The sequence below is a fragment of the Aphelocoma coerulescens genome, unplaced genomic scaffold (assembly GCF_041296385.1).
Source record: "Aphelocoma coerulescens isolate FSJ_1873_10779 unplaced genomic scaffold, UR_Acoe_1.0 HiC_scaffold_64, whole genome shotgun sequence".
Classification (NCBI taxonomy): Eukaryota; Metazoa; Chordata; class Aves; order Passeriformes; family Corvidae; genus Aphelocoma; species Aphelocoma coerulescens.
The window spans coordinates 643881-670753 of NW_027183992.1; the positions used below are offsets into that span (position 1 = coordinate 643881).

General features: G+C 53.6%; 2 protein-coding genes and 1 long non-coding RNA gene across 5 annotated transcripts in view; 1 reads left to right on the top strand and 2 right to left on the bottom strand.

Annotated features, from left to right (window-relative positions):
- Nucleotides 1-26873, bottom strand: part of LOC138102231 (zinc finger protein 418-like) — a 69001-nt gene that overhangs the window by 25612 nt on the left and 16516 nt on the right. The gene's annotated exons all lie outside the window — the stretch shown is intronic.
- On the bottom strand, nucleotides 6664-10066 carry LOC138102240 (uncharacterized). Its single transcript, XR_011147371.1, has 2 exons — nucleotides 9977-10066; nucleotides 6664-7152 (listed from the first exon to the last, which is right to left on the bottom strand). It is a non-coding gene; the product is annotated as an uncharacterized lncRNA (long non-coding RNA).
- Nucleotides 10112-23289, top strand: LOC138102234 (zinc finger protein 211-like). 3 transcript variants are annotated; one of them, XM_068999965.1, is made up of 4 exons: nucleotides 10144-10229; nucleotides 20100-20284; nucleotides 21296-21379; nucleotides 21565-23289. In XM_068999965.1, the coding sequence occupies exons 3-4, from the start codon at nucleotides 21358-21360 to the stop codon at nucleotides 22569-22571; spliced, it is 1029 nt and encodes a 342-aa protein (XP_068856066.1). In that variant the 5' UTR covers nucleotides 10144-10229; nucleotides 20100-20284; nucleotides 21296-21357; the 3' UTR covers nucleotides 22572-23289. The 3 variants fall into 3 exon arrangements, with proteins under 3 accessions (XP_068856067.1, XP_068856066.1, XP_068856065.1); XM_068999964.1 differs by lacking the exon at nucleotides 20100-20284 and having other exon boundaries at nucleotides 10146-10229; XM_068999966.1 differs by lacking the exons at nucleotides 20100-20284; nucleotides 21296-21379 and having other exon boundaries at nucleotides 10112-10229.

Genomic DNA, 26873 nt, shown 5'->3' on the forward strand with positions numbered 1-26873 from the left:
GTGCCTCCTCCCTCCCCTGCCTCTGCTGGGAAACCAATTGCTATCTGTGTGTGACCTTGAACAAGCTGCAAACTGCTTTGAAAAAGTTTTGCTCAGTTTTTCCTTCCCCCTCTCAGGCTCAGTCTAGAGGCATAGAAAGGCACAGGAATTAATTTCTGGGCATGGGCAGTGATGTGGGATACACATCATAAGGTCACCCCAAGACAGACAAGGGGACAGGAGGCTTCAGCTGACGGGCGGGTTCTGCTTTCTCTCCTTGCAGCCGGGCTCTGCCGATGCTGAGGCTGCTCCGAGCTCTGCCAGGGCTCTGCTGGGGCTCAGCCCCGGGCACGGCTGGGCCCGCTCTCCCCTCACAGGGCTCTGACAGCTTTGCATCAGACGAGCCCCTTGCGAGCACAGCGACGGAGCTTTCTGCTTTTGCAGGTGAGTGAGACTCTGGTGCCGGCCAAGAGATTGCAGTCAGGGACACACATGCCACTGGCAAGAACCCAAACTCTCCACAGTGCCAGCGGAACGCCTGGATCTGCACAGGGTGTTCTGTCTGTCCCACTCTTCCTTCCTTTTGGGCTGGAATTGTGCCATTGCACTTTCTTCCTCCTCTGGAAGTGCCACGAGTGGGCCAAAGCTGGCGAGTGGGCCGTGTTCCTGAGGCAGTGCAGCCTGGAGCTGATGGAGGAAGAATTGCCCTTCTCCACTGCCAAACCAGAGCAAAAAGCCCGAAGTGGGACTTTGCATCTTTAAGAAAGCCCTGACAGTTTCCGAGGGAATGTGCAGCTCATTGGCAGGGTGAGAAGGAAGGGCATCTTCTCAGAGACTTGGGGTGGGACAGAGTTTAGATTGCCAGTCCTGCTCGGAGCTGGCAGGGCACAGAGCCGTGCTCAAGGCCAGCCGTGCCCCACAGCAGTGTCTCAGGGCTGCTGTGCCAGGTTACGGTGTCATTCAGAGCCGCTCTGCAGCCCTCAGCTGTCCTCACTGCCGTGTTCCCACTGCCTTTTCCTCGGCGCTCCACCACGATGAGCTCTGTGAATTTTTTCCCAGCTCTGTGCACAGAGCAGCTGTCCAAGAGCTGAAGGGAGCAGCGTTTAGAAGCAGTTCCAAGATTTCTAGGCAGGAAGGGGAGCTGGTGGCCATCCTTGGAACTCGCCGTGTTCATCAGGAGGGGGTGCTGGTTCTTTGGGAATATGGAACAATGGGAACACAAGAGTTGGGAAAAATCCCAGTTTTCTGTGGATCTGTGCAAAGGGGGGAGCAGCAGAAACACTTTGTGTCTGCTTTTGGGGACACAAGGTTCAAGGAGCTGCGGTGGCAGAGGGGGACCTGGGCTGGTGGCCGCTGAGGTCCTGTTTCAGGACATCCTGGAGTGGCACAGGACAGAGCTCCAAGCACCCACAGCCACACTGCTGCAGTCTCTGGGATGCTGCACATCCTCCAGGAAAAGCTGCTGTCACACAATGCACTGGGATTGATAATCTCTATTTGCAGTGCTTTAGGTCCGTGTTTCAGACTGCAATAGTTTTTCACTCAAGACACAAGCCATGCCCAATCCATATTTCAATTTCCTATTGCTTCAGCCACAATTTAAATCAACAGTATTGGAAACAAACATCAAAATCTTTAAAAAAGGCTGAAGAGCTCAGTTAAATGGATCCACACCATCAGCACATTCACAGAGTAAATACCTGAGTTCTGTCAGAAAAATTAATCCACAAACACCAGAGGTTTGTGTCCAAAAAGGAGACAGAGGAGTCCTGTTTCTTTATTCGAATCAAGGGAGAGGCCATGGGGCATTTCCCCTGGGGTCTCTCAGATTTTTGGAGGGTGCAGCCTCCTTTTTATCCTGATTTCCCGGCCGCATTTCCCTCTCTGTTCCCCCATTGGCTGAGGTACTTGCGAGGTGCAGACTTCCAAAAATGCCTAATACCCAAGACTCCCTTCTAATGTATAACCCCGGCCCTCTGTATTTTCATTCTTATGGAATTTAATGGTTCTTCCCATTGTTTCTTTCATTTCTCAATATCCAATTTCATTTATCAGCAGACCTACAGCTTATTTGTAAGGACAAATCTCTTTCTTTCCAGTCATCACTCAGTGGAATCCTTCCCTTTGTTTCTTTTATCTCTCAGTACAGTTTTATCTTCCAGCGGGCCCACAGCTTGTTTGTAAGGACAAGTCCCTCATCCCTTTCAGTAGAAACGAGATGAAGGTAAATTGTAACTTCGAAATAGTTGTAATATGTGAAGAAATGTATTAATACTGACGTGGTAATAAGTGTCTTTTGAGTTGAGAAACTACAGAGGCAGGAGCCAGGACACCTTAAAGAAACAGAGAAGATAAACCGCACATGCCAGGAAGATTGTTATCTCATCAAAGCTCACACCTCGCAAGGAAACTGTCAGCTACAAATTAGGCTGGAGGCTGGGGAGGCACCGGAGAGAGGGGTCCGTCTTCAATTCTGAAGCCATCCCGAGGACAGAAGCGGCGGCGTGCTGGGGGAAGGGGGCAGCGACCGGAGAGGGGGGAAAGGTGAGTGAAGTGTAAATTACTTTCTGGGATTAATGAATATGTAACAGTTTAAGAGAATACTTAAGTGCACAGTAAAATGAATGGAGTGCGCCTCTGGCAATATTGCCAAGCGCCCCAGCGCTCTGACACGCCTTTGTTCTACTAATAAATGTTCATTAATATATTGCTAAAAATTTTAACTCCTGAATTCATTTTCCTGAAGAGGAGACCTGCAAGGAGCTGCAGGAGAAACACCCTGAGCCTCAAAGGCCGTCAGGGCCTGCATCTCTGCTGGGGAAAGTTCTTTCTGTCCGGGAAGAGATCCCGGGATGAGGCAAAAGCCAAGTTCATGGCTGGTGACAAGATTGCCGTGCAGGGAGAACAGAGGAGGGACTGCGGGCGGAGGCTGGGAGCCCGGGAAGGAGGGAGGGGTGGGGAAGGTGTTTTTTAGGATTTGTTTTAGTTCTCCTTCTCCTGGTGTGATTGGTTTGGAAATAAATTCCATTAATTTCCCCAGCTTGAGTCTGTCGTGGCCCTGACAGTGAGCAGTGAGTGAGCTCTCCCTGCCCCGATCCCAGCCCTCGAGCCTTTCCTTCTGTGTTCCGTGTGCTGCAGCTGTGAGCAGAGTGCCAGAGCGGCTTTGGTGGCACCGGGCACCCGGCCGGGGCCAGCCCAGCCCAGCGGTGCCTGCAGTTCATTCCCTCGGCTCCGGCGCTGAGCGGCCGCAGGGCGGGTCCGGCTGCGCGGGCAGGCGGCTCCAGAAGCACCAACTGCGCCCCACGGGACAGGAGGAGGAGGCAGCGGGTGCCGGGGGAAATGTCCTTCCTCTGAGCCGGCAGCGCCACGAGGGAGAGACTGGAGAGAAGGAAACGGGAGAGGAGGGACGAGGCTGGGGCTGTGGAGAGCTGCAGGGATGCCGGGGCAGCCGGGAATTTTGTTCTCCAAATCTCCGGGCCGAAAGGAAGCGAAAAGAAAAGAAAGGAGAAACAGCGATTGATGGAAACCGACTCCACTTGGGACTCAGTTTCTCCCTCTGCATTGCAAAAGCTGACAGACGCCGAGCGCCGACGGACACCCGTCACCGGCGTCACGGCCCAAGGGATCGGAGCTGCGGCTGGCGGGGCTGGAAGCTCCGTCCAGCAGCTCCGCTGCCGCCCCCGAACCTCGGGCTGGAGCGTGGGGTCTGGGACACAGCCCCGTGCTGGGGGACAGAGCCGCTGCTGGGGCCATCGCTGTGTCCGGGGCATCCTTTGTGTCCCTCGTGCAGCTCCAGGCTCCCGAGGGCTCCCCGAGGGTTTCTGTGGCCGTCCCTGCTCCCCAAATCTGTCGCGTTTGATGCCCAAGCGCGGCAGCGCCGTGCCCTGTGGCAGCAGCCGGTGCCGGGACACAGCCCCGGGAGCTGCGCTAATGCCCGGCCGTGCCCAGCAGGGACTGAGGGGACTTCATAAGGATCCCCCCTCTGCGCCCCTCGCTGAGCACGAAAAGGTTCTTTAGTGCTTGGCAGCGATTTTCCGGGGTTTTTTGGCTCTCCGGGTCCGAGGCGGCGGCAGCGGGAGCCGCGGGGTCCGGCCCGTGGGGGCGGCCGGGCTGGAAAAGTGCGCGGGGCCCCAGCGCGGTGCCCGAGGGCTGAGCGGAGCTGACGGGAACAACCCCCGGAATCCCCCGGTGCCGCTTTTTAGTCGCTGCGCAGCGGCCACTCCCGGGGCGGTTCTTTCATAATTTTTTATTCTAATCTCTACATTTTATTCCATTCACACCTCTCATCCCCCTCCCCTCGGTGCGGCTCTTTGATAGGATTTTATTCTTTTCTCTGTGTTTTCTCTCGTTCCCAGCTCCCCCGTCCCGCCGAGCGGCTCCTTCAGGCACCCGGGGCGGCACCAAGGCCTCGGGGCGGCTCCAAAGGGCCCCGCCCGCCGCCGCTCCCCGAGGCCTCGTCGCTGCTGCCGGGGATCGGACACCGCAGGTGTTCCTTGATACTTCAGTCTTGGAAATATTCAGCCCCTCAGCAGCGATGTCTCTGCCAGCCCACCGGTTTCTGGCTCAGACCCGGCTCGGAGCTTGGAGAAGAAATCAGAAGTCCCAACACAACAACCCCTGCCGTTATTTAATTTTTTTCATAGGTACGTTATGCTATCTTGTTGTATATTCTATTTTACTTTATTTTTGCTCTTATTCTTATTTTCGTTTTTTTTCTTTTTTTTCTTCCTATTTTATTGTGGTTTTTTTCCAATTCCCTCCACCCCGTTCCCCCCCGTCGTTGTTCTCCTCCCGGAGGTTTGTGGTGAGGTGCTGTCCCACCGATTCTCCCCCGCAAACCAACGAAATCAACCGAAATAATGATGACTTTTTGAATTCTTTCCGCTGCTGTTTCCAGAAGGTCCCGGCCACGTCCTGCCAGGAGGAGCCGGGGGCACGGAGGAGCCTCAGGGCTTAACTGGGGAGAAGAGTTTAACTGGAGTGAGAAAACTTTAATTCTGGGGAGAAAATGTGAATGGAGGGGATTGGAATGGGAGGGAACGATTTTAGCTGGGGAGAGAAAAGGAACTGTGGCGAGGAGCCCCCCAGCCCTCGGCTGTGCCCCGAAGGTGCTGCCAGCGGCTCCCCTGCCCCAACCCCCGGGCCGGGGACGCGGAGCTGCCGCTGCTCGCCGGGAACGGCACGGGATAAAAACTCCATTCAAGCTTTTCCAGCCGCGGCAGCGACGCTCAGCGTTCCTTGGACCTTCCACGGTCCTTGGACATCCCGTGTCCCTTGGCTGTTCAGTGTCCCCTGTCTGTTCCATGTTCGCCCGGTTTGTCCCGGCTGCTCCCAGCCACTCCCAGCTGCTCCCGCTAGCCCTCAGTGTGGTCCCAGTTGCTCCCAGTGTGGCCCCTGTTACCCCAATTCTGGTGCCAGTGGGTTCCAGTCCTGGTCCTGGTGTATCCCGCTGGGTCCCAATGTGTCCCAGTCCATCCCAGCCTGTCCCACTCCGTCCGGGTCCCTTCCCGGCAGCCGCCGCCGTTTCCCGGATCCTGCCCCTCCCGCCCCCGGAGCTGCCGCCGGACGGCCCCCAAGACGTTGACGGGGGTCGGGGGCTTCGTGTTGGGCTTCGTCCTCCTGGGCTGGGGCTCGGCCTCCACCTGCGGGGGAAGGTGAGGGGGGGTCCCCGGGGGTCGTGTCCCCCCCCTCGGAGCGCGTGTGACTCCCCCATGTCCCCCCCATGCCAGGGTCACCCCTTTTCTCTCCCACAGCGCTCCTGACCCAGCTCCTGCTCCTCCCTGCGAGGGGCTTTGGGGAGCCTCCCTGGGACCCCCTTGAATCCCCATTCCTGGGCACTGGGACCCTCCTGCACCCCTCATCCTGCACCAACACCACCCTGCACCCCCTTTCCCGGGTATCCTCCTCTCCCAGCCCCTGCATCTCCTGTTTCCCTGACCCCGGGGACCCCCGGACCCCCATTCCCGGCCATCCCGGGGCACCTCCGCCCCAGGCCTCCCTTTCCTGGGAAACCCGAGCTGGGCACGGGGCTCTGCAGCCGCTCCGGGATTTACGATCACCCAAAGGAAAGGGACAGGAGAGGCGAGAGAGAAGCAGATTGGGAGTCAGGGATCGGGGTCACAGCGCCCCGTCCTGCTCCGCCGGGGCTGGGGCCCCGCAGCCGCAGGACAAAATGGATCCGCGGGTCCCGGTGCTTGCCCCGCTTCGGGCCGAACCCAGCGGGTTCCAGGCAGAGTTTGGCCGCGGGGCCCGGGAGTTCAGCCCAGCCCGGCCCGGGGGTCCCGCAGGGCGCGGCCGAGGAGTGTCCCGGGAGATGCCAGGAGGGGATCCAGGTGAATTCCCTGGAATTGCCCCGTCCCCTCCCCCCGCGCTCCCTCGGACACTTTGGCTTCTCTGCCTCCGGACCTTCGCCGCCGGGATCTGCCCGGCGACCGCTGACTGCCCCCGGCACCGGGAACCCCCTCCCCGCCCACGGCTCCTCCCGGGACCTTCTGGAAACAGCAGCGGAAAGAATTCAAAAATTCATCATTATTTTGATCGATTTCGTTGGTTTCCGGGGGAGAACCGGTGGGAAAACCCCTCACCACAAACCTCCGGGAGGAGAACAACGGCGGGGGGAGAGGGGAAGGGAATAGAGAAAAACCACAATAAAATAGAAGAAAAAAAAAGAATAAGAGAAAAAAATCAAAGTAAAATAGTATATACAATAAAATAAGACATCGTACCTATGAAAAAAATAAAATGACGGCAGAGGTTATTCTGTTGGGACTTTGGATTTCCCTCCAAGCTCCGAGCCACGTCTGAGCAAGAAACCGGTGGGCTGGCAGACACATCGCTGCTGAGGGGCTGAATATTTGCAAGATTAAAGTATCAGGTAACACCTTGAGTTTGCAGCAGTCCCAGCGCACGCGTTCGATTCCCTCATTTCAAGGTGAAGGCTCAGCTCCACTTGTGACTCTGCTTTGTAGCGATGAATGGAAACATTCAAGGAAATTCCCCTAGAAAGAGCCCGGGAAGGTTCGTGCTGGGAGAGCTCCCTCGGGGCAGCCCCGGCTCCTGCCCTGCTTGAGTCCCTCTCGAGCCCGCTGTGCTTTCCAGCTGCTTCGCTCCAGCTGCCCCAAATGCCCGTGAATTGCACGGAACTGGAACAGATGCGAGTCCTCGTGGCTCGGCCTAAGGGCAGGGAGAGGTCACTCAGGGATCGCCATCGCGGCCACAGGAGCGCCGACGTGGGGAGATGAAGTGCATTTGGGACGGAGCGGATCAGAACAGGAGAGTGAGGAGGAAAATAAACCCTGGTACAGAACCTTCCCGCGACCTCTTTCTCCTTGCCGGAGTTCCCTTTATCCCCGGCTCCTCCCTGCTGTGCCCAGCGGGGCAGGGAGAAGGGATGGGAGTCGCGCTCAGTTCGTGCCGCTGTTTCCCCTCGGGGACAGGAATCCTTCCCTGCTCCGGCGCGGGGTCCGTCCCATGGGGTCAGTCCCTGCCCTGGCCAGCGGGGGGTCGCTCCCATGGGGTCAGTCCCTGCCCTGGCCAGCGGGGGTCCCTCCCATGGGGTCAGTCCCTGCCCTGGCCAGCGGGGGGTCCCTCCCATGGGGTCAGTCCCTGCCCTGGCCAGCGGGGGTCCCTCCCATGGGGTCAGTCCCTGCCCTGGCCAGCGGGGGGTCCCTCCCATGGGGTCAGTCCCTGCCCTGGCCAGCGGGGGGTCCCTCCCCAGCCGTGCGGTCACTGCCCGGCCCGGCCCTGAGGCGCGGGGCAGTCGCGGGGCAGCCGCGCTCCGGCCCCGTCAGCGGCAGCGCCGCTTCGTGCCGGGCAGGAGCGGCAGAAGGAGCCGGGCGGCGGCGGGGGCTGAATCCCGGCAGGAGGAGGAGGAAGAGGAAGGGGCCGGGGCCGCCTGCGGTGTCCGATCCCCGGCAGCAGCGGCGAGGCCTCGGGGAGCGGCGGCGGGCGGGGCCCTTTGGAGCCGCCCCGAGGCCTTGGTGCCGTCCCGGGTCCCAGTCTCTTCCACTTGCCCCAGTTGCCCCCAGCTTGGTCCCAGTTCAACCCAGCACATTCCCAGTTGTTCCCAGTCCCCACGCGGATGGTCTCAGGCACTCCCAGTATATCCCAGTAGTGCTGAACATTCTCATAGTCATTCCCAGGCACTCCCAGTTACCTCAGCATGGTTCAGTTGCCCCCAAAATTATCCCAGTCAATCCCAGTACATCCCAGTTGACACCAGCATGCACCCTGTCATTCCCAGTTGTTCCCAGCTCCTCCCAGTGTGTGCACAGGTGGCTCCCAGCATGGGCCTGGCAGCTCCCAGTAACCCCCAGTCAGGGTCCAATCACACCCACTATAACCCAGTGTGATTGTAGCCACTCCCAGCATGATCCCAGTCACTCCCAGTATGATGCCAGTAGCCCGCAGTGTATTCCCAGTTGCTCCCTATCAATGCCAGTGTGACCCCAGGAGTCTCCATTATGATCCCCAGGGCTCCCTGTCTCTCCCAGTAAATACCAGTCACTCCCAGCATAATCCCAGTTTCTTTCAGCGTGATTCCAGTTGCTCACAGCCACTCCCAGTCAATCCCAGTATGATTCCAGTCTCCCTCAGTGTGATCCCAGTCTCACCCACCATGGATCCAGCTGCTCCCACTGTGCTCCCAGTATGAACCCAGTTGCCTCCAGAGTAGTTCCAGTTCTTCCCACTTCCTCCCTGTATGAATCCATTTGCCCCAAGATAGTCCCAGTCCCTCTCAGCATGGTCCCAGTCACACCCAGTTGCCCCCAGTGTAGATCCACTGCATCAGGCCAGCTGTTCCCATTGTGGTTCCTGTCACTCCAGTATGGTTACAGACACTCCCAGGATGATCCCACTCACTCCCAGTATAACGCCAGGTTCCCCAAACGTGATCCCAGTTGCTCCCTCTCAACGCCAGTAGCCTCCAGTATAATTCCAATCACTTCCCGCAACTTCCTGTGTGATCCCAGTCACTCCCAGTCACACCCAGTAGGGTCCCAGTCACTCCCAGATACTCCCAGTATTACTCCAGTCACACCCAAAGTGACACCCTGTTACTCCCAGTCTGGGCCCAGTTGCTCCCAGTCACTTCCAGTATGGGCCCAGTTACAGCCAGCACCTTTCCAGTCACTCCCAGTCCGATCCCATTAGGATCCCAGGCACTCTCAGATACTGCCAGTACTATTGCAGTCATTCCCAGTATGATCCCAGTCAGTTCCAGTAGGATCCCAGTATGACCCCAGCATGGGCACAGCTGCTCCCATTATCATCCAGTGTGGTTCCAGTTGCTCCCATTTATCCCCACTGTGGTTTCAATCTCTCCCAGTGTATCCCAGTTGCTCCCAGCATGTTCCCGGTCACTCCCACTTGCCCTGAGCTGCTTCCAGTGTGATCCCAGTGTCTCACAGCCACTCCCAGTCACCCTCAGTGCAGTCCCAGTTGGCCCAAATATGATCCCAGTATATCCCAGTGCAGTTGTCCCTAGAATAGTCCCAGTCCCTCCCCATATGATCCCAGTTCCTCCCAGCGTGGTCCCAGTCATGCCCAGTTGCCTCCAGTTCAGTGCTCCCAGTTACCCCCAGCATGGCCCCCTTTTTTCCCACCATGGTCCTGGTCGTTCCCAGTGTGGTTCCAGTCACCCCAGTATGGTTGACAGACGCTCCCAGTATACCCCAGCTGCTTTAAGCATGCTCCTAGTCATTCCCAGTCACTCCCAGTAGCCCCAGTAAGGTTCCAGTTATCCCAGTACAAACCAGTCAGTGCCAGTGGTGCCACTGCTGGGATCCCCCAGCCCTCTCTGCGTTCCCCCTCCCGGCTCTCCAGGCTCTCGAGAGGAGCCCCAAGGGCTGCAAGTCCCCAGCCAGGGTCCCCAGCAAGGCCCAGTTTGGATCTGCAGCCCCCAATGTTCCCAGTTTCCCTCTCCTTTTCCCCGGGCCGGGTTCCCCCGCCCCCAGCGGGTGGGAGCAGCCGAGAGCCCCGCGCTGCCCATCCCGACCTGTCCCGGCTCCATCCCCGCTGCTCCCGCGGGCTGCGAGCGGCTCGGGAACGGGACAGGAGGAGGAGGAGAGAGGGAGGGAGGAGGGGGAGGTGGGATTGGGACGGGGCGGGAGGAGGAAGAGGAGCAGGAGGAGGGAGGAAGAGGCGGAGCGGCAGCGGGAAGCTGGAAGAGAGGAGGAGAGGCGGAATCCCGCGGCTCCAGCGCTCGCTGAAGTCGCAGCCCCCCGGGAGCATCGCCCCCCATCCCGCAGGTGCGGCTCGGGGGGAGATCGGGGGTCCCCGGGAGGTGTTTTTGGGGCTCCCGGTGGCGGTGGCGGCAGAGCCCCGGCGGGGGCGGGGGGATGCGGGTCCCCCCGCGGTGGGGGTTGGGCTTCCCGGGCCGGGCCCTCCGAGCTCTGCCGGGGCCGCGTGGGGAGCGCGCGGGGCCGGCGGGGCCGGGGGGACACCGGTTTTGGGGAGCCCCGGGAGCCCCGGCTTCCGTAAGCGGGACCGCAGAGAGAGGAGAGCCCCAGGACCCCAAAGCGGGGACCCCGAGAGGGGGGACCCCTGGGATTGGCGGGACCCCGGCGGGGGGGTCTGGGGGCTGCAGGGGCGGCACGGCCGGGAAAGGGGCTCAGGGGTCCCGGGGCCCGCAAGTGGCTGCTCCCAGTAGGAGCCCAGTCAGTCCCAGTATGATCCTGGTCACTTCCCCTCCCTCCCTGCATGATCCCTGTTGCTCCCAGTAGGAGCCCAGTCACTCCCAGTCATTCCCTATTGCGATACCATTTTCACCCAGCACGGTCCCAGTTGCTCCCAGTTCCTCCTCCAGCTTTTGTCCAGTGTGTTCCCAGTTCTCCCAGTTGCCCCTAGCATAGTCCCAGTCAGTCCCAGTATGAAGGCAGTCTTTCTCAGCAAGGCCCCAGTCAGTTCCACTTGCCCCCAGTTGCCTCAAGCTTGGTCCCAGTTCCCCCCCAGCACATTCCCAGTTGCTCCCAGTGTGGTTGCAGTCCCCACTCAAATGATCTCAGGCACTCCCAGTATATCCCAGTTATTCTGAACATTCTTGTCATTCCCAGGTGTGATTGACGGAGGCAGACAAAAAAGTTTAATTAAATTGGAGAATTTATTAATTACAACAAGCAAGGCATAAGCAAAATCAGCGCTGGGCGACAGGGGTGTCTCTGCTCCACCAACTGCCGCGCGGTTGCAAGTTTCAGTCCTTCTTTTATGCAGGATCATTTCCTGTTAACGTGTCTTTAAGGAAGTACTCTGCGCATGTGTGAGCTTGTTGCTAGGGGGTCGTTTTCTGCCTTCTGGTGGTCGATGGATGAAGGCTAGTAGTCTTCTTCAAGTGTCCTCTGGGTGACCCTTTCCCTATTTGGTCAGTTAGTATCCCCTGCTTTTCTTCCTGGAGCTTAGGGGCGGTTAAACAATGGTACACTTACAACACTTACAAGCTTTACATATGGATTTGTTAAGATACTTCCTGTTATGTACTTTGTGGCCTGTGTCAGCTCTTTTCAATGAAGAAAATACCCTTATTTATTACAATCCCCCCTTTTTCTCTTGTTCATTTTTGTTCATTGAATCTTTTTAGCTCTTGTCTTGCTAATTCTAACATTTCTTCTTCATGATTTTTTGGTATTTGCTGGTATGTAGCCCTAAGGAGCATTAAATGTGTTACTTCTAAGCGTCCTTTTACTATGGAGATCAACTTATTGAATATACACGGCCCAAATGTGAGTCCTAGGACTAACAGAATTAGAGGCCCTGCGATGGTAGATAACAAAGTGGTTAACCAGGGTGAATGATTAAACCAGGATTCATACCAGCTCTGTTGTGCCTCTCTTTCTCTTTCTCGTTGTTCTAGCTGTTTTCTTAGTTCAGTCATGGTGTCTATCACTACCCCAGTGTGGTCTGCGTAGGCACAACATTCTTCTTTGAGTGCTACACACAGTCCTCCCTGCTGAAGGAATAATAAGTCTAAACCCCTCCTATTTTGTAGGACTACTTTTGATAGAGATCTTACTGACTTTACTAGGCCATCAATTGCTTGTTCTATTCGGCTTAGATCTTCATCTACTGAGACCCTTAGTGCTCTTAACTCTTTTTGCTGGGTGACTAAGGATGCTACTCCAGTTCCCTCCCCAACTCCTCCTATAGTGAGAAGGGTTGCTATAGTTAATGCAGTAAAAGGTTCTCTCTTTACTAGGTGATGATCTGCTGTGGTGTGTTGTTGGTACATGTATTCACTAGGATGATATGTGATTTGGGGTATGATGGACACTTGAATACAGTAATTGTGGGTGTAATTAAATAGTTTGAGCGAAAGGCAGGGTGTGATTCCTATATTGTCACATACCTATCTAGTATTTGCGGCTGGGAGCAACCAATCTGCGGGTCTCTCATCTTCTTTAGGTGATATCTTTACCTCACACAAATGTTCTTTATGTTTTGGAACGTTTCCTATACATCTTCCTTTCCCAGTTACCTGAGACAAAGTCAGCCCTTGAATTGATTCCTTTCTCTGTTTCTAAAGACATTGTGCTGGGTTTGTGCCGTTAATTCTTCTAGCCTTTGCAGTCACACCTATTCTTTCATAAAAAGGCGGCCTGATGTTGTAACATAACCAGCATTCCTTAGTTAACTCTGGATTGGTCTTATTTATTACACCATAACTGGCTTGCATGACCTTCCATAGAACACTATACTCTAAAGCTGTTTTAACATCAGTTGGATTCTCGCTCTGGGGAGTGATTGTTATACTACCAACCTGCTGAGTTTTGTTTATATTGTCTATTTCCTCTAATTCCCCTAGACCCTGGTTTGGTCCAACTAGTTCTGGATCAGGGGGTGCGCGTTCTTTCTTAATCATGATTAGGTTTCCTCTATCTTTCCTGGGTTCCCAGTGTCTGATTCCCCAGATTTTCCCCAGTAACCAATCCGGATTAGTGGGTTGCGTTATATTTATATATATAAAGGAACAGGTCCCCATATATGTCATCTCTCCAGAAAGTCCTCTTTGTGGCTTAGTGCACCCTACGGGCCCGAACCCAGCTTTCAGAAATTTGTCTGGTCCCCCTCCCGGGATCCAGTCGGAGGCTATTGTCTCGCACCCCCAATATCCACAGAAATATTCTCCTGGATAGTTACAGTATGATTTCCCTCGATTAGTGGTTGGACACATATAAAATCCTGTTAGGTTTAGTTCTTTTCTACAATGTTCAATAGCCGTTAGATCACATAATCCCACTCGAAAACTTGGTGCCCCCACAGTGGTATTTGTTTGTAGTATCCTTTTATCACTCAACTTAACTAATGACCATTTAAAGGGTTTGTGCGGAAAGTGTGTCTCTTCTAAAGTCTCAACTCCGTTCAATTTAATTAAGCAAAGCATGATTAGTAGAAAAATATTACGCTGGGCTAACTGGTGGAGTCGATTTGTGGTAATCGTTATTTGGTTACTATAATTTGGTGGTGTCTTTCCCCCTTTCACATGTCACGGGTCACACTGAGGCTTTCTAGTCCCACTCCTGAGGCAGTTCCGCAAGCATTGCTCTAGTATCCCAATACAGGGGTTCTTTCCTCCACAGCTTTTTACTCCTCTGCCTCGCTCGTCGACTCGGTTGCTTCGAGCCACGAGGGGTACCATCTTCTCGGCAGCAGGGGTATTCTTCAGGAAGTCCTTGGGATTGAGCCTGTCGGATTTCTTGCCTCTTAATGTAGGAGTTCCAGTTATGTCTCTTGACTCCTGGGGTATTGCACCGGACTCCCCTCAGGTGTTTGCGACATGTGCTATCAATGATTTTGGCTATAAAAGGGATTGGTTCATTAGAATGGTAGCAATAATAGTTGGGATTGATTCCTTTAGTAGATATTTCCCACCATTCTTCTGATCCTTTTTCTAATTCTCCTTGTGATATTTTATATGCTAAAGTCCAATCAGTAATCTTTCGCTGGGATTCCCAGCAAGGGGTACAAACTCCTCTAGGTGGAGTTCCCCTCCAACAGTGACTCCACCACTTTTCCCTACACACTATACAAATATAACAAACAAAAGGATAACACTCACAATTACAATTCCCACACTTTATTCTAACATCATCATTACAGATTAGTCCATCATCAGTAAAATATGGATTAGGTAAATACTCAATTTGGTATTTGTTCATCTACAGTCTTTTTTTTGAATTTTTAGTTTTAAGTCCCCAGGAGGACTGGTCACTTGCCACTGGGGTGATGGTTTTTCCACAGGTCCTTTAATTCTGCTGGCATGTGTCTATCCTCTTTCAGCTGTTCTTATTGCCGTTTCTGTAGCGAGTAAAACAAGATAAGGTCCTTCCCATTGTGGAGTTAGTGAAGTCTCTTTCCATGATTTTATCAATACCCAGTCTCCTGGTTGGACTTGATGTAGTTTAAGTTCTAGCGGGGTCCCCTGAGTTATCATGCCCTTTTTCTGTAATTCTTCTCTATATCTCATTAAGGTAGTGATAGAATGATTCATGTTCTGGTCCCTCAGATTTGGGTGGTCCTGAGGTTCTTCCATATTATAAGGCATTCCATACAGCATCTCAAACGGGGAAATTCCCATGTCAGATCTTGGTTGAGTTTGTATGTTTAATAGAGCTAATGGTAAACATTTTACCCACGACAGCCTGGTTTCCAGCATAAGCTTTGTCAATTGCTTCTTTATTTCCCTATTCATTCTTTCAACTCGTCCTGAACTTTGAGGATGCCAAGGGGTATGATATTCCCACTTTATTCCCATAATTTCCATTACTTCTTTGATGATTTTAGATACAAAGTGGGGTCCCTGGTCGGAGTCAATAGTCTCAGTCACTCCATATCTAGGAATAATATTTTCTAATAGGACTTTGACCACTGTCTGTGCCGTTGCCCTTGCTGTGGGAAATGCTTTGACAAAATGCGTTAAATGGTCTACTATAACTAATAAGTATTTATTTCTTCCTGCTTTAGGCAATTTGGTGAAATCTAGTTGTATGTTAGCAAAGGGCCTGTGTGCTAGTGGTCTCCCTCCCAATGGGCGTTCTCTTAAATAAGCCTTATTCACTTTAAGGCAAGTTATGCAGCCTTTAACAATTTGTTTTGCTAAATTATATATTTTAATGCACATATACTTGGCAGCAAATTGGTCTGCCAGTGCTTGTGTTCCCCAATGAGTTTGGCTATGTATTCTTTGTAAAATTTCTACTGCTATTGATTTAGGTAGTACTATTCTTCCATCTGGGAGTTTCCATTCTCCTCCTGAATTTTCTTTTAACCCCATTTGTGATAGTTTTTCTTTTTCTTGTTCTATATAAAGCTATAAATGTGCATAGTTTCATTGGGGGATTTCTCCTCTGGTTGGTCCTTATCCTGAACTTGCCGTATAACCAAAAGTGCTGCCCTTTTTGCTTCTTGGTCTGCTGCGTTATTACCTCTACTCCTAAAATCTATTCCTTTCTGGTGACCTCTGAGATGTACTACAGCAATTCTTCTAGGCTCCCGTAAGGCCTGGAGTAGCTGTCTTATTAGTTCCTGATGGACTAAGTCTTTCCCTTGAGAGTTTATTAACCCTCGTTCTTCCCATATTTTTCCAAATGTATGTACCACTCCATACGCATATTTGGAGTCTGTATATATTGTCCCTGTTTTATTTTTTAGCAATTTCAGAGCCCGTAAGACTGCATACAATTCACAAGCTTGAGCTGACCAGGATCTACTTAGAGGTCCTGACTCTAAGACTTCTGACCCTTCCCCTTTAATGATTGCATAGCCAGATACTCTCTTTCTCTCTATTACCCGAGATGATCCGTCTACAAACAGCCTCTCCCCTTCTTCTAATTCTTCTTCTTCTGAGTCCGGTCGGATTTTGGTTTGTTCTTCTATAGTTAACATGCAATCATGGGCTAATTTATTCTCATTTGGTTCTCCGTACAAGAACGGGGCAGGATTTTGTAGTGTTGTGACCTCTAGTGTTAGTTTTGGGGAATCCAATAAGATCCCTTCATACTTTAAAAGTCTCGAATCTGTTATCCATTTTTCAGCTTTTTGTTGCAATATTCCCCTAATATTATGTGGAGATAATACCTTGAGTTCCCCATTTAAAGTTATTTTACGTGCTTCTTCTACCAAGAGAGCACAGGCTACCACTGCCTGTAGGCATGTAGGCCATCCCTTGCTTACTGGATCTAATAGCTTTGACAAGTATCCTACCGGTTTCTTTCTCCCAGCCCAATCTTGAGTTAATACTCCATATGCTGTCCCATTTTCAATGTTTACAAATAGATAAAATGGTCTTTTTAAATCAGGTAAACTTAGTACTGGAGCGTTAATTAAATCCTGTTGCAGTTGTTCTAAGCTCTGCTCATCCTCTCTGCTCCATTTCAATAACCCGTCATGACTGAGCTTGTTGTACAGAAATTTGACCTTGGTACTATAATTATCAATCCATTGTCTACAGTAGCCTACTAATCCTAGCAATTGCCTTACTTGTCTCTTGCTTCTTGGTGGCGGGAGTGAGAGGATTCCTTTCACTCTTTTGGGGTCTATTTTCTTCTCTCCTTTACTCAAATAATGGCCTAAATATTTTACTTCTTCCTCTACAAATTGTAATTTTGCCTTTGATACTTTTAGTTCCTTCAAGCTTAAAAAGTTTAACAGTTTAATGCTCTTCTCCTGAACTTCTTCTTCTTCTTTTCTTCCTGCAATCAGGAGGTCATCCACATACTGAATCAAAGTAATGTCTTCTCTTGTTTGATATTCTTGGAGGATTTGTTCTAATGCTTGTCCAAATAAATTTGGTGATTCTGTGAACCCTTGTGGCAGCACGGTCCACCGCAACTGTTGTCGCCTATGAGTATCTGGGTCCTCCCATTCAAAGGCAAAATAATCTCTACTATTTTCGTCTAAGGGGCAGGTCCAAAATGCATCTTTTAGATCAATTACACTATACCAGTGATTTTCTGGCCCTAGTCTACTTAATAGGGTGTATGGGTTAGCAACCACCGGGAACCGGGCCACTGTCCTCTTATTAATTTCTCTTAAATCATGTACTAATCGATAGGATCCATCTGGTTTCTTTACTGGTAAGATGGGTGTATTAAAAGGGGACATACAGGGCTCTAGGAGTCCCTTGCTTATTAGTCTGTCTATTTCAGGTTTTAGTCCTCGTTTCCCTTCTGGGGATATGGGATACTGCTTAATCCTTATTGGAATTTCTGGATCTTTTATAGTTACGGAGAAGGGCGGAATGTTTAGTTGACCCACACTGTCAGGCGTGTACCATACCTCGGGGTTAATCTTCTCTTCATCCTCTACTCTAAGGGGGCATAGTTTGATTCTCAATTCCTTATTCATTACCTCTAGGTTTATTCCTAATTCTACTATGAGATCTCTACCCATGAGGTTATACTCTGTTTCTGGTGCTAACAAAAGGTTTCCTATTCCTATTTTTGATTCGGTCTCTATTAAGACATCCTTAATGACAGGAACCTCAAAAGGTTCACCCTTGGCACCCACTACAAGGGCGGTGTCTCGGGAGACTTTACATCCAGATGGTGAAACTTGGATGGTTGATTTTTCTGCTCCCATATCTACCAGGAATTCAAATTCCTGGCGCTGGGGACCGACTTTTATTTTTATCAAGGGCTCCGGGTGTTTCTGAGTCCCTAGTAAGTAGAGCCCCTGACCCCTCTAATCTTCCTTAAACATCTTTTCGTCTCTTATCCTCTTTCTACAGTCCCTCCTGATATGTCTTTTTCCTCCACAATAAAAGCACACGATTGCTTCTCTCCTTTCCACTCTCAGATCTCCTTCCGTATTCCTAGGGGCCCTTCTGGGTGTTTGCCCTATTCGGCGAGGAGAGTCCTGTTCCCTGCTCTCTCTCACTGCTGCTACCATCATTCTTACTTGCCTCTTGTGGTTCTCTTCATCCCTTCTGACATATACTTTCTGTGCTTCCCTCAATAACTCGTCTAATCCTCTCTCTTGCCAGTTTTTTAGCTTTTTTAACTTTTTCCTGATGTCATCCCATGATTTGGCTACGAATTGGGTTTTCAAAAGTGCCTGACCCAACTGTGTATCTGGGTCCAGGCCTGAATACAGCTGTAGATTCTTTCTTACCCTTTCTAGCCAGTCTGTTGGAGTTTCCTCCTTTCTCTGCCTCTCATTAAAGGCCTTATTAATGTTTTGTCCTCTTGGTACTGCCTCTCGGACCCCTTGTATAACTATTGTCCTTAAGTCCTGCATATGAGTTCTGTGTGCTTGATCCTGATGATCCCAATTAGGGTTTTGTAAAGGCCATTTGATATCTGCCTGTGGGCCCTGGGCATGTTGGGCATCCCAAATTTGCATTCCCGCTCGCCTAATCATGTTCTTTTCTTCTGCAGTAAAAAGAATATTAAGAATTGGCTTCAACTCATCCCAGGTGTATATATTAGGGCCTAAAAATTGATCTAGCTTCTCTGCAACTCCCAGGGGGTCTTCTAATAGGTTCCCCATTTCCTTCTTAAAGTCCCGTACATCTCCAGAGCTAAGGGGGACTGAAATAAAGCCAATTCCTGGTTGGGGTCCCCCCATAGGCATCTCTCTTAATGGATAGAGGCTATGACGTCTAGCTCTGCCCCTTGTCATTGGTCCCTCCCATTCGGGTTCAGGATTCCCATCTTCTTCATCTAGGGGCTGCTCAGGGAGTGGGAGTGGGGGTGCCTGCGGGGCCTGCGGAGGTATATAGGGGGGTGGAATCAACGGGACTTCCTCTTTCTTTTTATCTTTTCTTCTTACCCCAGAGTCTTCAGATTTTTTCTTTAGGGTACACAGGAACACCCCGGGGGTCTCTATCCATATTTTTGCATAATCACTCTCCTCCTGATTAAAAGGGGTTTTGGAATTTACCCATAGATTTAAATCTTGTCTCATCCAGTCCTCATAGGACCCAAATACAGGCCAGAAAACACTTTGTGATATCTGTTTTCCTCCCTAGACCTCTATACAGTAATAAATCATCTTGGCCTTATCTTTATCCTTTGTAGTCGAATATCGCCTCCAATTATCTAACAGAAGTCCCAGTGGACTATCTTCAGGTACTGGGGGAAATCTCATGGGGGTAGAGGGCTTTCTTTTCCCCTGTCCCATCTTCTGGAGTGCTCTCAATCGTTCTGCACAATCACTCGCTTCCCCTGGTTCGTGGCCCACGCCCTCGCGGGCAATGGGAGCCGCACTACTGAGGGTCCACGCTCGCTTGGGGAGTCTGGCTGCCGGCCCCCCTCTCACACGCCACACTCCAGGATACCCGACCCCGACCGAACGGATCCTTTTTCCGCAAATACTCACGCTTCCAGTGTCTTCGTCCGGACCTCTGTGCACAAAGTTTATGGGGTCGACCGGTTCCCTTTGCTTAATGCCTTGAGTTTAGGTTCGTCAGTGGGAGCGAGGTAAAGACTGAGGATACCGAGGCCACCAGAGATGGGGCGCCTCCCCGATATCTCTGTCTTACCGTACCATTCCCATCCGAGTCACGGCACCAAAATGTGGTTGACGGAGGCAGACAAAAAGGTTTAATTAAATTGGAGAATTTATTAATTACAACAAGCAAGGCATAAGCAAAATCAGCGCTGGGCGACAGGGGTGTCTCTGCTCCACCAACTGCCGCGCGGTTGCAAGTTTCAGTCCTTCTTTTATGCAGGATCATTTCCTGTTAACGTGTCTTTAAGGAAGTACTCTGCGCATGTGTGAGCTTGTTGCTAGGGGGTCGTTTTCTGCCTTCTGGTGGTCGATGGATGAAGGCAAGTAGTTTTCTTCAAGTGTCCTCTGGGTGACCCTTTCCCTATTTGGTCAGTTAGTATCCTCTGCTTTTCTTCCTGGAGCTTAGGGGCGGTTAAACAATGGTACACTTACAACACTTACAACCTTTACATATGGATTTGTTAAGATACTTCCTGTTATGTACTTTGTGGCCTGTGTCAGCTCTTTTCAATGATCAAAATACCCTTATTTATTACACCAGGCACTCCCAGTTTCCTCAGCATGGTTCAGTTGCCCCCAGTATCATCCCAGTCACTCCCAGTACATCCCAGTTGTCACCAGCATGCACCCTTGTCACGTTTCTGTTGTCTGGTGTCGTGTCACGACCTTCCCCAAAGCGCCTCCAAGAAAGCCTCTCGGTGCCGCCGGCACATTGCACACACCCACGGATCGCCCGCGAAACAGTCCGAGGATGACGGAGCAAGAAGAGTTTTCGCAGAAGGGTTTGCAGGAGAGCTTTAATGCATCCGCACTCGTGCGAGGTCTCAGAGAAGTCCCGGGGCAGAGCAATGGGGGGCCCAGGGTAAAAGAACTCATTGGGAAACTCTGAGGGGGTATCAGGTAACCAGGGCTGTGGCGGCCAAGGGAGCCAAGGAGGGGAGCAGAACTGGGGTACATGAACAGAACAGAACAAAGCATTCTGGGCAAGGTTTTCAGTCGCCATGAGCTGGAAAGGGACCGAGGACTTATCCCACCGTAGGACTCCTTTGGTTCCTTGTCCAGCAGGCCCAGCGGCCTCCACACACCCTGTCATTCCCAGTTGCTCCCAGTTGCTCCCAGCGTGTGCACAGGTGGCTCCCAGCATGGGCCTGGTAGCTCCCAGTGACCCCCAGTCAGTGTCCAATCACACCCACTATAAACCCAGTGTGATTGTAGCCACTCCCACTATGACCCCAGTCACTCCCAGTCACTCCCAGTATGATGCCAGTGGCCCCCAGTGTGATCCCAGTCACTCCCAGTCACTCCCAGTATGGTGCCAGTGGCCCCCAGTGTGATCCCAGTCACTCCCTGTCAATGCCAGTGTGACCCCAAGAGCCTCCAGTATGATCCCAGTGACTCCCTGTCTCTCCCAGTATATCCCAGTCACTCCCAGCATTCTCCCAGTCACTCCCACCTCCTCCCAGTTGCTTTCAGTGTGATTCCAGTTGCTCACAGCCACTCCCAGTCAATGCCAGTGTGATCCCAGTCTCACCCACCATGGATCCAGCTGCTCCCACTGTGCTCCCAGTATGAACCCAGTTGCCTCCAGAGTAGTTCCAGTTGTTCCCAGTTTCTCTCCGTATGAATCCATTTGCCCCAAGATAGTCCCAGTCCCTCTCAGCATGGTCCCAGTCATCCCAGTTGCCCCCAGTGTCCCCAGCTGGGACAGGGGGGAACCCCGAACACCAAAGGGGAGGGACCAGAGATGGGGAACTCCTGGGAGGCTTTTCCTGAGCAGGTTTTTATGGACACACAATGCCTGGTGACTTCTAGAGATGGACTTGGGCAGAGGGACCTTCAAACTCAACGTGCTCATCCCTTATTATCCCCCCAGACCAGGATTTCCCATTCCCAAACCTTGGCCAGATACAGGAGGAGGCTGTGAGGAAGAGGGAGATGCCCGGGGAGCCCCAGGCAGGTGAGGAGGAAGTCAGTGCCCCTTTCCCCCTCTCTCCTGCTCCATCTCCCAGCCCAGCATCGCCCCCGGCTGCAGGACAACCCCGCTGCCGACGCCGTCCTGCCGGGGATGGACTGGGGGGATCTCCTTGCCCTTCCCTGTGGCACGGAGGCAAATCCCGTCCTCTCCTTGTCCTTCCTCCCCAGACAAGGAGCTGAGGACGGAGCCCAGGGAGGACAAATTCCCCCAGCAGAACCTGGTGGAAGAGGCCGTTTTGAGCGGCTCCATGGTGCAGGAATCCAACAGGGAGGAAAAAGCGCGGAGACCCCGCAGGAGGGGGGGCTGCAAACGCAGCCCAGGGTGCTCTGAGGAGGAAAGACCAACCCTGTGCCAGGAAGGCGGCCGGAGATCGAGCCAGAGCTCAGACCTGGTGGTCCATGAGCGGCTTCACACTGGGGAGAAGCCCTACAAGTGTGGGGAATGCCAGAAGAGCTTCAGCCGGAGCTCCAACCTGGTTGTCCACCAGATGATCCACACTGGGGAACGGCCCTATGAGTGTGGGGAATGCCAGAAGAGCTTCAGCCGGAGCTTCAGCCTGATTGTCCACCAGAGGATCCACACTGGGGAACGGCCCTATGAGTGTGGGGAATGCCAGAAGAGCTTCAGAGACAGCTCCACCCTGTTCCGCCACCAGAGGATCCACACAGGGGAACGGCCCTATGAGTGTGGGGAGTGTGGGAAGAGCTTCAGAGACAGCTCCACCCTGCTCTGCCACCACAGGATCCACACGGGGGAACGGCCCTATGAGTGTGGGGAATGTGGGAAGAGCTTCAGCCAGAGCTCCAGCCTGATCCACCACCAGAGGATCCACACTGGGGAACGGCCCTATGAGTGTGGGGAGTGTGGGAAGAGCTTCAGAGAGAGCTCCACCCTGCTCTGCCACCAGAGGATCCACAGTGGGGAGAGGCCCTGCGAGTGTTCCGAGTGTGGGAAAAGGTTCCACAGCAGCTCCAATCTCCTCCTGCACCAGCGGATTCACACAGAGGAGAGGCCCTTCCGCTGCCCCGACTGCAGGAAGGGCTTCAGGCACAACTCCACCCTCATCAGGCACCGGCGCATCCACACCGGGGAGAGGCCCTACGAGTGTCCCCAGTGTGGGAAGAGCTTCTCCTGCAGCTCCCACTTGACCCAACACCAACGGAGGCACCAGTAAGGGAAGCCCTGCGAGTGGCCCGAGTGCAGGAAGAGCTTCATCCTCTACTCCAACTTCATCCCCCAGTGGGGGACCCACGTTTGGCAGAGCCCTGGTGACCCACATTCCCTGTGATCCAGTTTGGGAAGAGCCCTGGCTGGTGCTCTCCACGTCCTCCTGGATCCCTGTAGGCACCTGGGTGAGCGCAGGGGCTGGAACATCCATCGGGACTCTGATTGAAATTGGAAATTCATTGGGAAGAGCTGATTTGTTGAGTTTACGGCCCAAAAATTCTCACCTGCTCTGTCCAGTTGTTTCTTCTGGTGGCATCCAGCAATCCTGGATGATCTTGGAGGTCTTTTTCAACCTAAATAGTTTCCTCCTTCCTCCTGTCAAAACAAGCAGAATTGGGGTAGAAATAAAGGAATTCAACAAAGGTATCTAAAGCAGCACCATTTTACCGGGATTTGGGGGTGAATTTGGGGTTGGTTCAGGGGAATATTCGGGAGGATTTGGGTGCTGTGAGGCCATGGGCTGGGCAGACAGGGCCACGATCTCGTAGTTGTGCTGGCAGAACGTGTCCAGCTGAGCCCGTCTGTTCTCCAGGGATTGCAGGTGTCTGTCCCAGTCCCTGGCCTGGGTCTCCCCGTTTGGGGTGTGCCCCCCAAAGTGCCCAAATCGCTGCTGAAGTGCCTGAGCTGCTCTGGGCTGGGGATGTTCCTGTCCACCAAGCTCTCCTGGTCAGTGCCATGGGGGGCTGGGAGGGGATTGAGGGGCTCGTGGGGAGATTGGGAGGGGCTTCTGTCACTCTTGATGGGCATTTGTGGTGCTTGGAGGGGGCTTTTGGGGTGGTCTGTGAGGGAGCTTTGGGGATCTTGCCTTGGCTGTGTGTCTTGGAGAGAATTTGGGTGGTTCTTGGGGTCATTTATGTTGCAGGGAATGGTTGAGGGAGTTCCTAGCACAGAGCTGTGGGGTGGTTTGAGGGGTCTGGGAGTGGCTGTGGGGCTGGGAGGGGGTTTTGGGCTGCTTGTGATCCCCCAGCGCCCCAAAACTGCCACCAGACCCTGCCCCCGAAGATGCTGCTGGGGTTTTGGGGGCTCCATGTTGGGGTTCATCCTCCTGGCGCTGCGGGAGAAGGTGAGGGGGCGTCCCCAGGGGCTGTGCATGTCCCCCCAGAGCGTGTGTGACCCCCCCCATCCCGGTTTCACCCCCTTTTCCCTCCCCACAGGGCTCCTGCCCCAGCCCCTGCTGCCCCGGGAGGGAATTTGGGGAGGGGGCAGAGGGGGTGCGCAGCCCCCGCCAGGGGATGACCCCGCCCAGCGCCCTTCGTTCAGCACCGAGCTGGGCTTGGGGCCGCAGGAGGAAGAGGCCGATGGGAAGCAGATCCTGCAGGGGGGACAGGGCTTGGGCTCAGGGCAAGGTCCTGCCCTGCACACCTGGCTCAGGTGTGAGCCTGCCCCAGGAAGGGAGCGGGACATTCCCATCCCCACGGATCAGGGCTGGGAGCAGCACTGGGACCACAGACATGGAAATACTGGGAGCGACTGGGAGCGCACTGGGGCTTGAATTGTCCCCCCCAGAACCTTTCCAGGCTGCCCTGTGACCTGAGAAATGCTCGCTGGGCCTCAGCCTTGGCCAAGAGCCCCCGGGCTCAGCTGCTCTGAGCTCAGCCGCTGCCGGCTCCCGCAGCCCGCCCAGGGCCGCCCTGCCCGTGCCGGGGCTGTGCTGGAATTCTCTGCTGCTGCTGGGCCACTCGGGGGGTCTGACCCAGCAGGAAAGGTGACCCTGAGCCAGGAGCTTTCCTTGGCCGCAGCAAAGCCTCAGCATGGAAAGACCTTCCCAGCGCTGTGCCCTGGGCCGGGAGGGATTGTGCCACCAGAGCTGTCCCTCCATTTCTTCTGCCAGGCAGCTCTAGGACATGGAAAGTGGAGAAGCCAGAGCTGCCTCTCAGCTTTCCGCAGCCCTCCAGAGGAATCCTGTGTGGGAAGCAGCCTGGGAACAGGGTTTCTGTGCCAGGGCAGGGGAATTCAGAGCCCTTTCCTCCCCCGTGGGCCGAGGCTCTGGCCCTTGCCCTTTGCAATGGCCCTGCAGCTGCCAGAGGGGCCTTTTTGGCTCAGCTGAGAGCAGTCCTGCTGCAAGGCTGTCCTCGAGCTGCTTGGGCTGCACATGTGCCCAGGGAATGCTCATTGCTTGCAGTCTCAGGTGCTGTGCGTGTGCAGGTGTAACTACTGCAGGAGGGAACAGCTCTGCTGGGGGCAGTTCTCTTTTTCTTGGTGTTTTTTATGTTGAATGAACGTTCCCTGCCAGCTCTGGGCAGAGCTGTGTAGCTGTATGTGCCACTTGTCTGTGGCACTGTGGCTCAGGAGGTGGCCAAGGGGAGCTTGGCCGAGGTGTGGGCAGAGGAATGGCCATCAGGCCAGGCTGGGGGGTCAGCGGCCGGTCAGTTGCGTTGCGTGGCCGCGGCTCTGGACGCTTGTGTGGGAGCGTGTGCAGGGCTGGAAGGCCGGGGCTGCCGCCGCTGTGTCGCAGAGCCGGGAAGGCCGGGGCTGGCCCGGCCCTGGCCCGGCCCCGCCAGCTCTGCCAGCTGCCGGCGGGGACACAAAGGGCAGCTCCGAGCTGCGGCCGCTGCGCTGCGGCCGCACAAACGCAGCGCCCGCAGAGCTCCAGGGCAAGGTGCTGGCCCTGGCTCGGGGCTGGGCCGGGGCCAGCGGCAGAAAATCAACTTGCAGCTCGGGCCCCGCAGCAGGGAGGAGCAGCAACTGCTGGGGGAGAGAGACTCTTGCCAAGGGCCTGCGGGGCCGGGCCCCAGGGAACGGCTTCCCGCTGCCCGAGGGCAGGCTGAGATGGGATGTGGGGCAGCAATGGTTCCCTGGCAGGGCGCTCAGGGCCTGGCACAGGCTGGCCCGAGAAGCTGCGGCTGCCCCCGCATCCCTGCAAGTGTCCCAGGCCGGCTCGGCCATTGGGGCTTCCTGCCCAGGAGGGCTGGGCTGGGCTGGGGCTGCTGAGGGCGGGATGGGCTCTGGCTGAGCCAGCTGAAGGCTGCGCATGATGAGGCCGGGGGGACCCCGTTGCTGAGTGGGTTCTGGGGTATCCCACATTCCTGAAGGGATTTTAGGGTATGTCCCATTCCTGAGGCATTTTTGGGGTGCCCCCCAATGCTTCGGGAGGGGTTCTGAGAGGGGGGCTCTGGTACTTGGAAGGGGGACCTATTGTCAGGGAAGGATTTTGGGAAGGATGCTGCTGTTTCTGGCAATGTTTGGAGGTTCTGAATGGGCTGTGGGGCCCTGGCTCTCATTTTGGGACTTGAGGTGAGCCCATGGGCACAGCAAGGGCTGAGGAGAGGTTCCAAGCTCCCATTTGGGATGGAGGGATTGAGGGGGTGCCTCCAATAAACTCAATCCCAGCCCCAATGTGTCGATGGCAGCCCCAAATGGCTCGATCCATCAGCCCCAAGGCCTGGCTGTGGGGAGTCAGGAGCCACAGAAGGGGAATTGGTGTCCAGGAGGGGTGGGGTAGGATGGGGATGGTGTCACGGGAGTGGAATTAAGTTTGGGAGGGATGGAGTGGTTTGGGCGCTTGGCGCGTGTCACTCCAGGAAGGGAAAGCAGGAGCCACTTTGCGGGAGGCTCCTGCTGCTTTTTGACAATTTTGGGGCCTCTAAGTGGCTTTTGGGTAGTGGCAGGGAATTTAGGGAAGGTGACGTAAACCCCCTGCAATTTGGGGGGCTGAGGTGAAATCCCCACATTTTGGGAGGCTGAGGGGACCCCAATTGGGAGGGGATCCTGCTGCTTTGCACCCCTTCAAGAAGTGGCTTGGCAAGAAAGAAAGAAAGAAAGAAAGGCGGAAGAAAAGTACAATAGAATTAAGAAAAAAAGAAAGGAAACAAGCGGGAAAGCAACAAGAAACAGAAAAGAAAGATCGACAAGAAAAAGAAAGAGGGATAGGAAAAAAGAAAGGAAGGAAATGGAAACACAGAAATCAACAAGAAAATGAGAAAAGAAAAGAAGAAAGAAAGGATGAAAATTTGTTCTTAGTAAATATGAAAGAAAGAAAATGAATGGAAGAGAGAAAGGGAGAAAGAGAGAAAGCAACATTAAAAGGAAAGAGAAAAGAAAAAAGAAAAGGAGAAAAATAAGCCGAAAAATGCAAAGGAAAAGGGAGGAAGAAAGGACGGAAGACTAAATAAAATGAAACCAACAAGAAAAAAAGAAAAAAAAAAGAAAGAAAGAAGGAAGGATGGAAAGTTAGGAGGAGAGAAAGAGAGAAAGAAAGAAAGACCATAAAAATGGGGAAAAAGACAGCAAAATCAGAAGGAAAACAAGG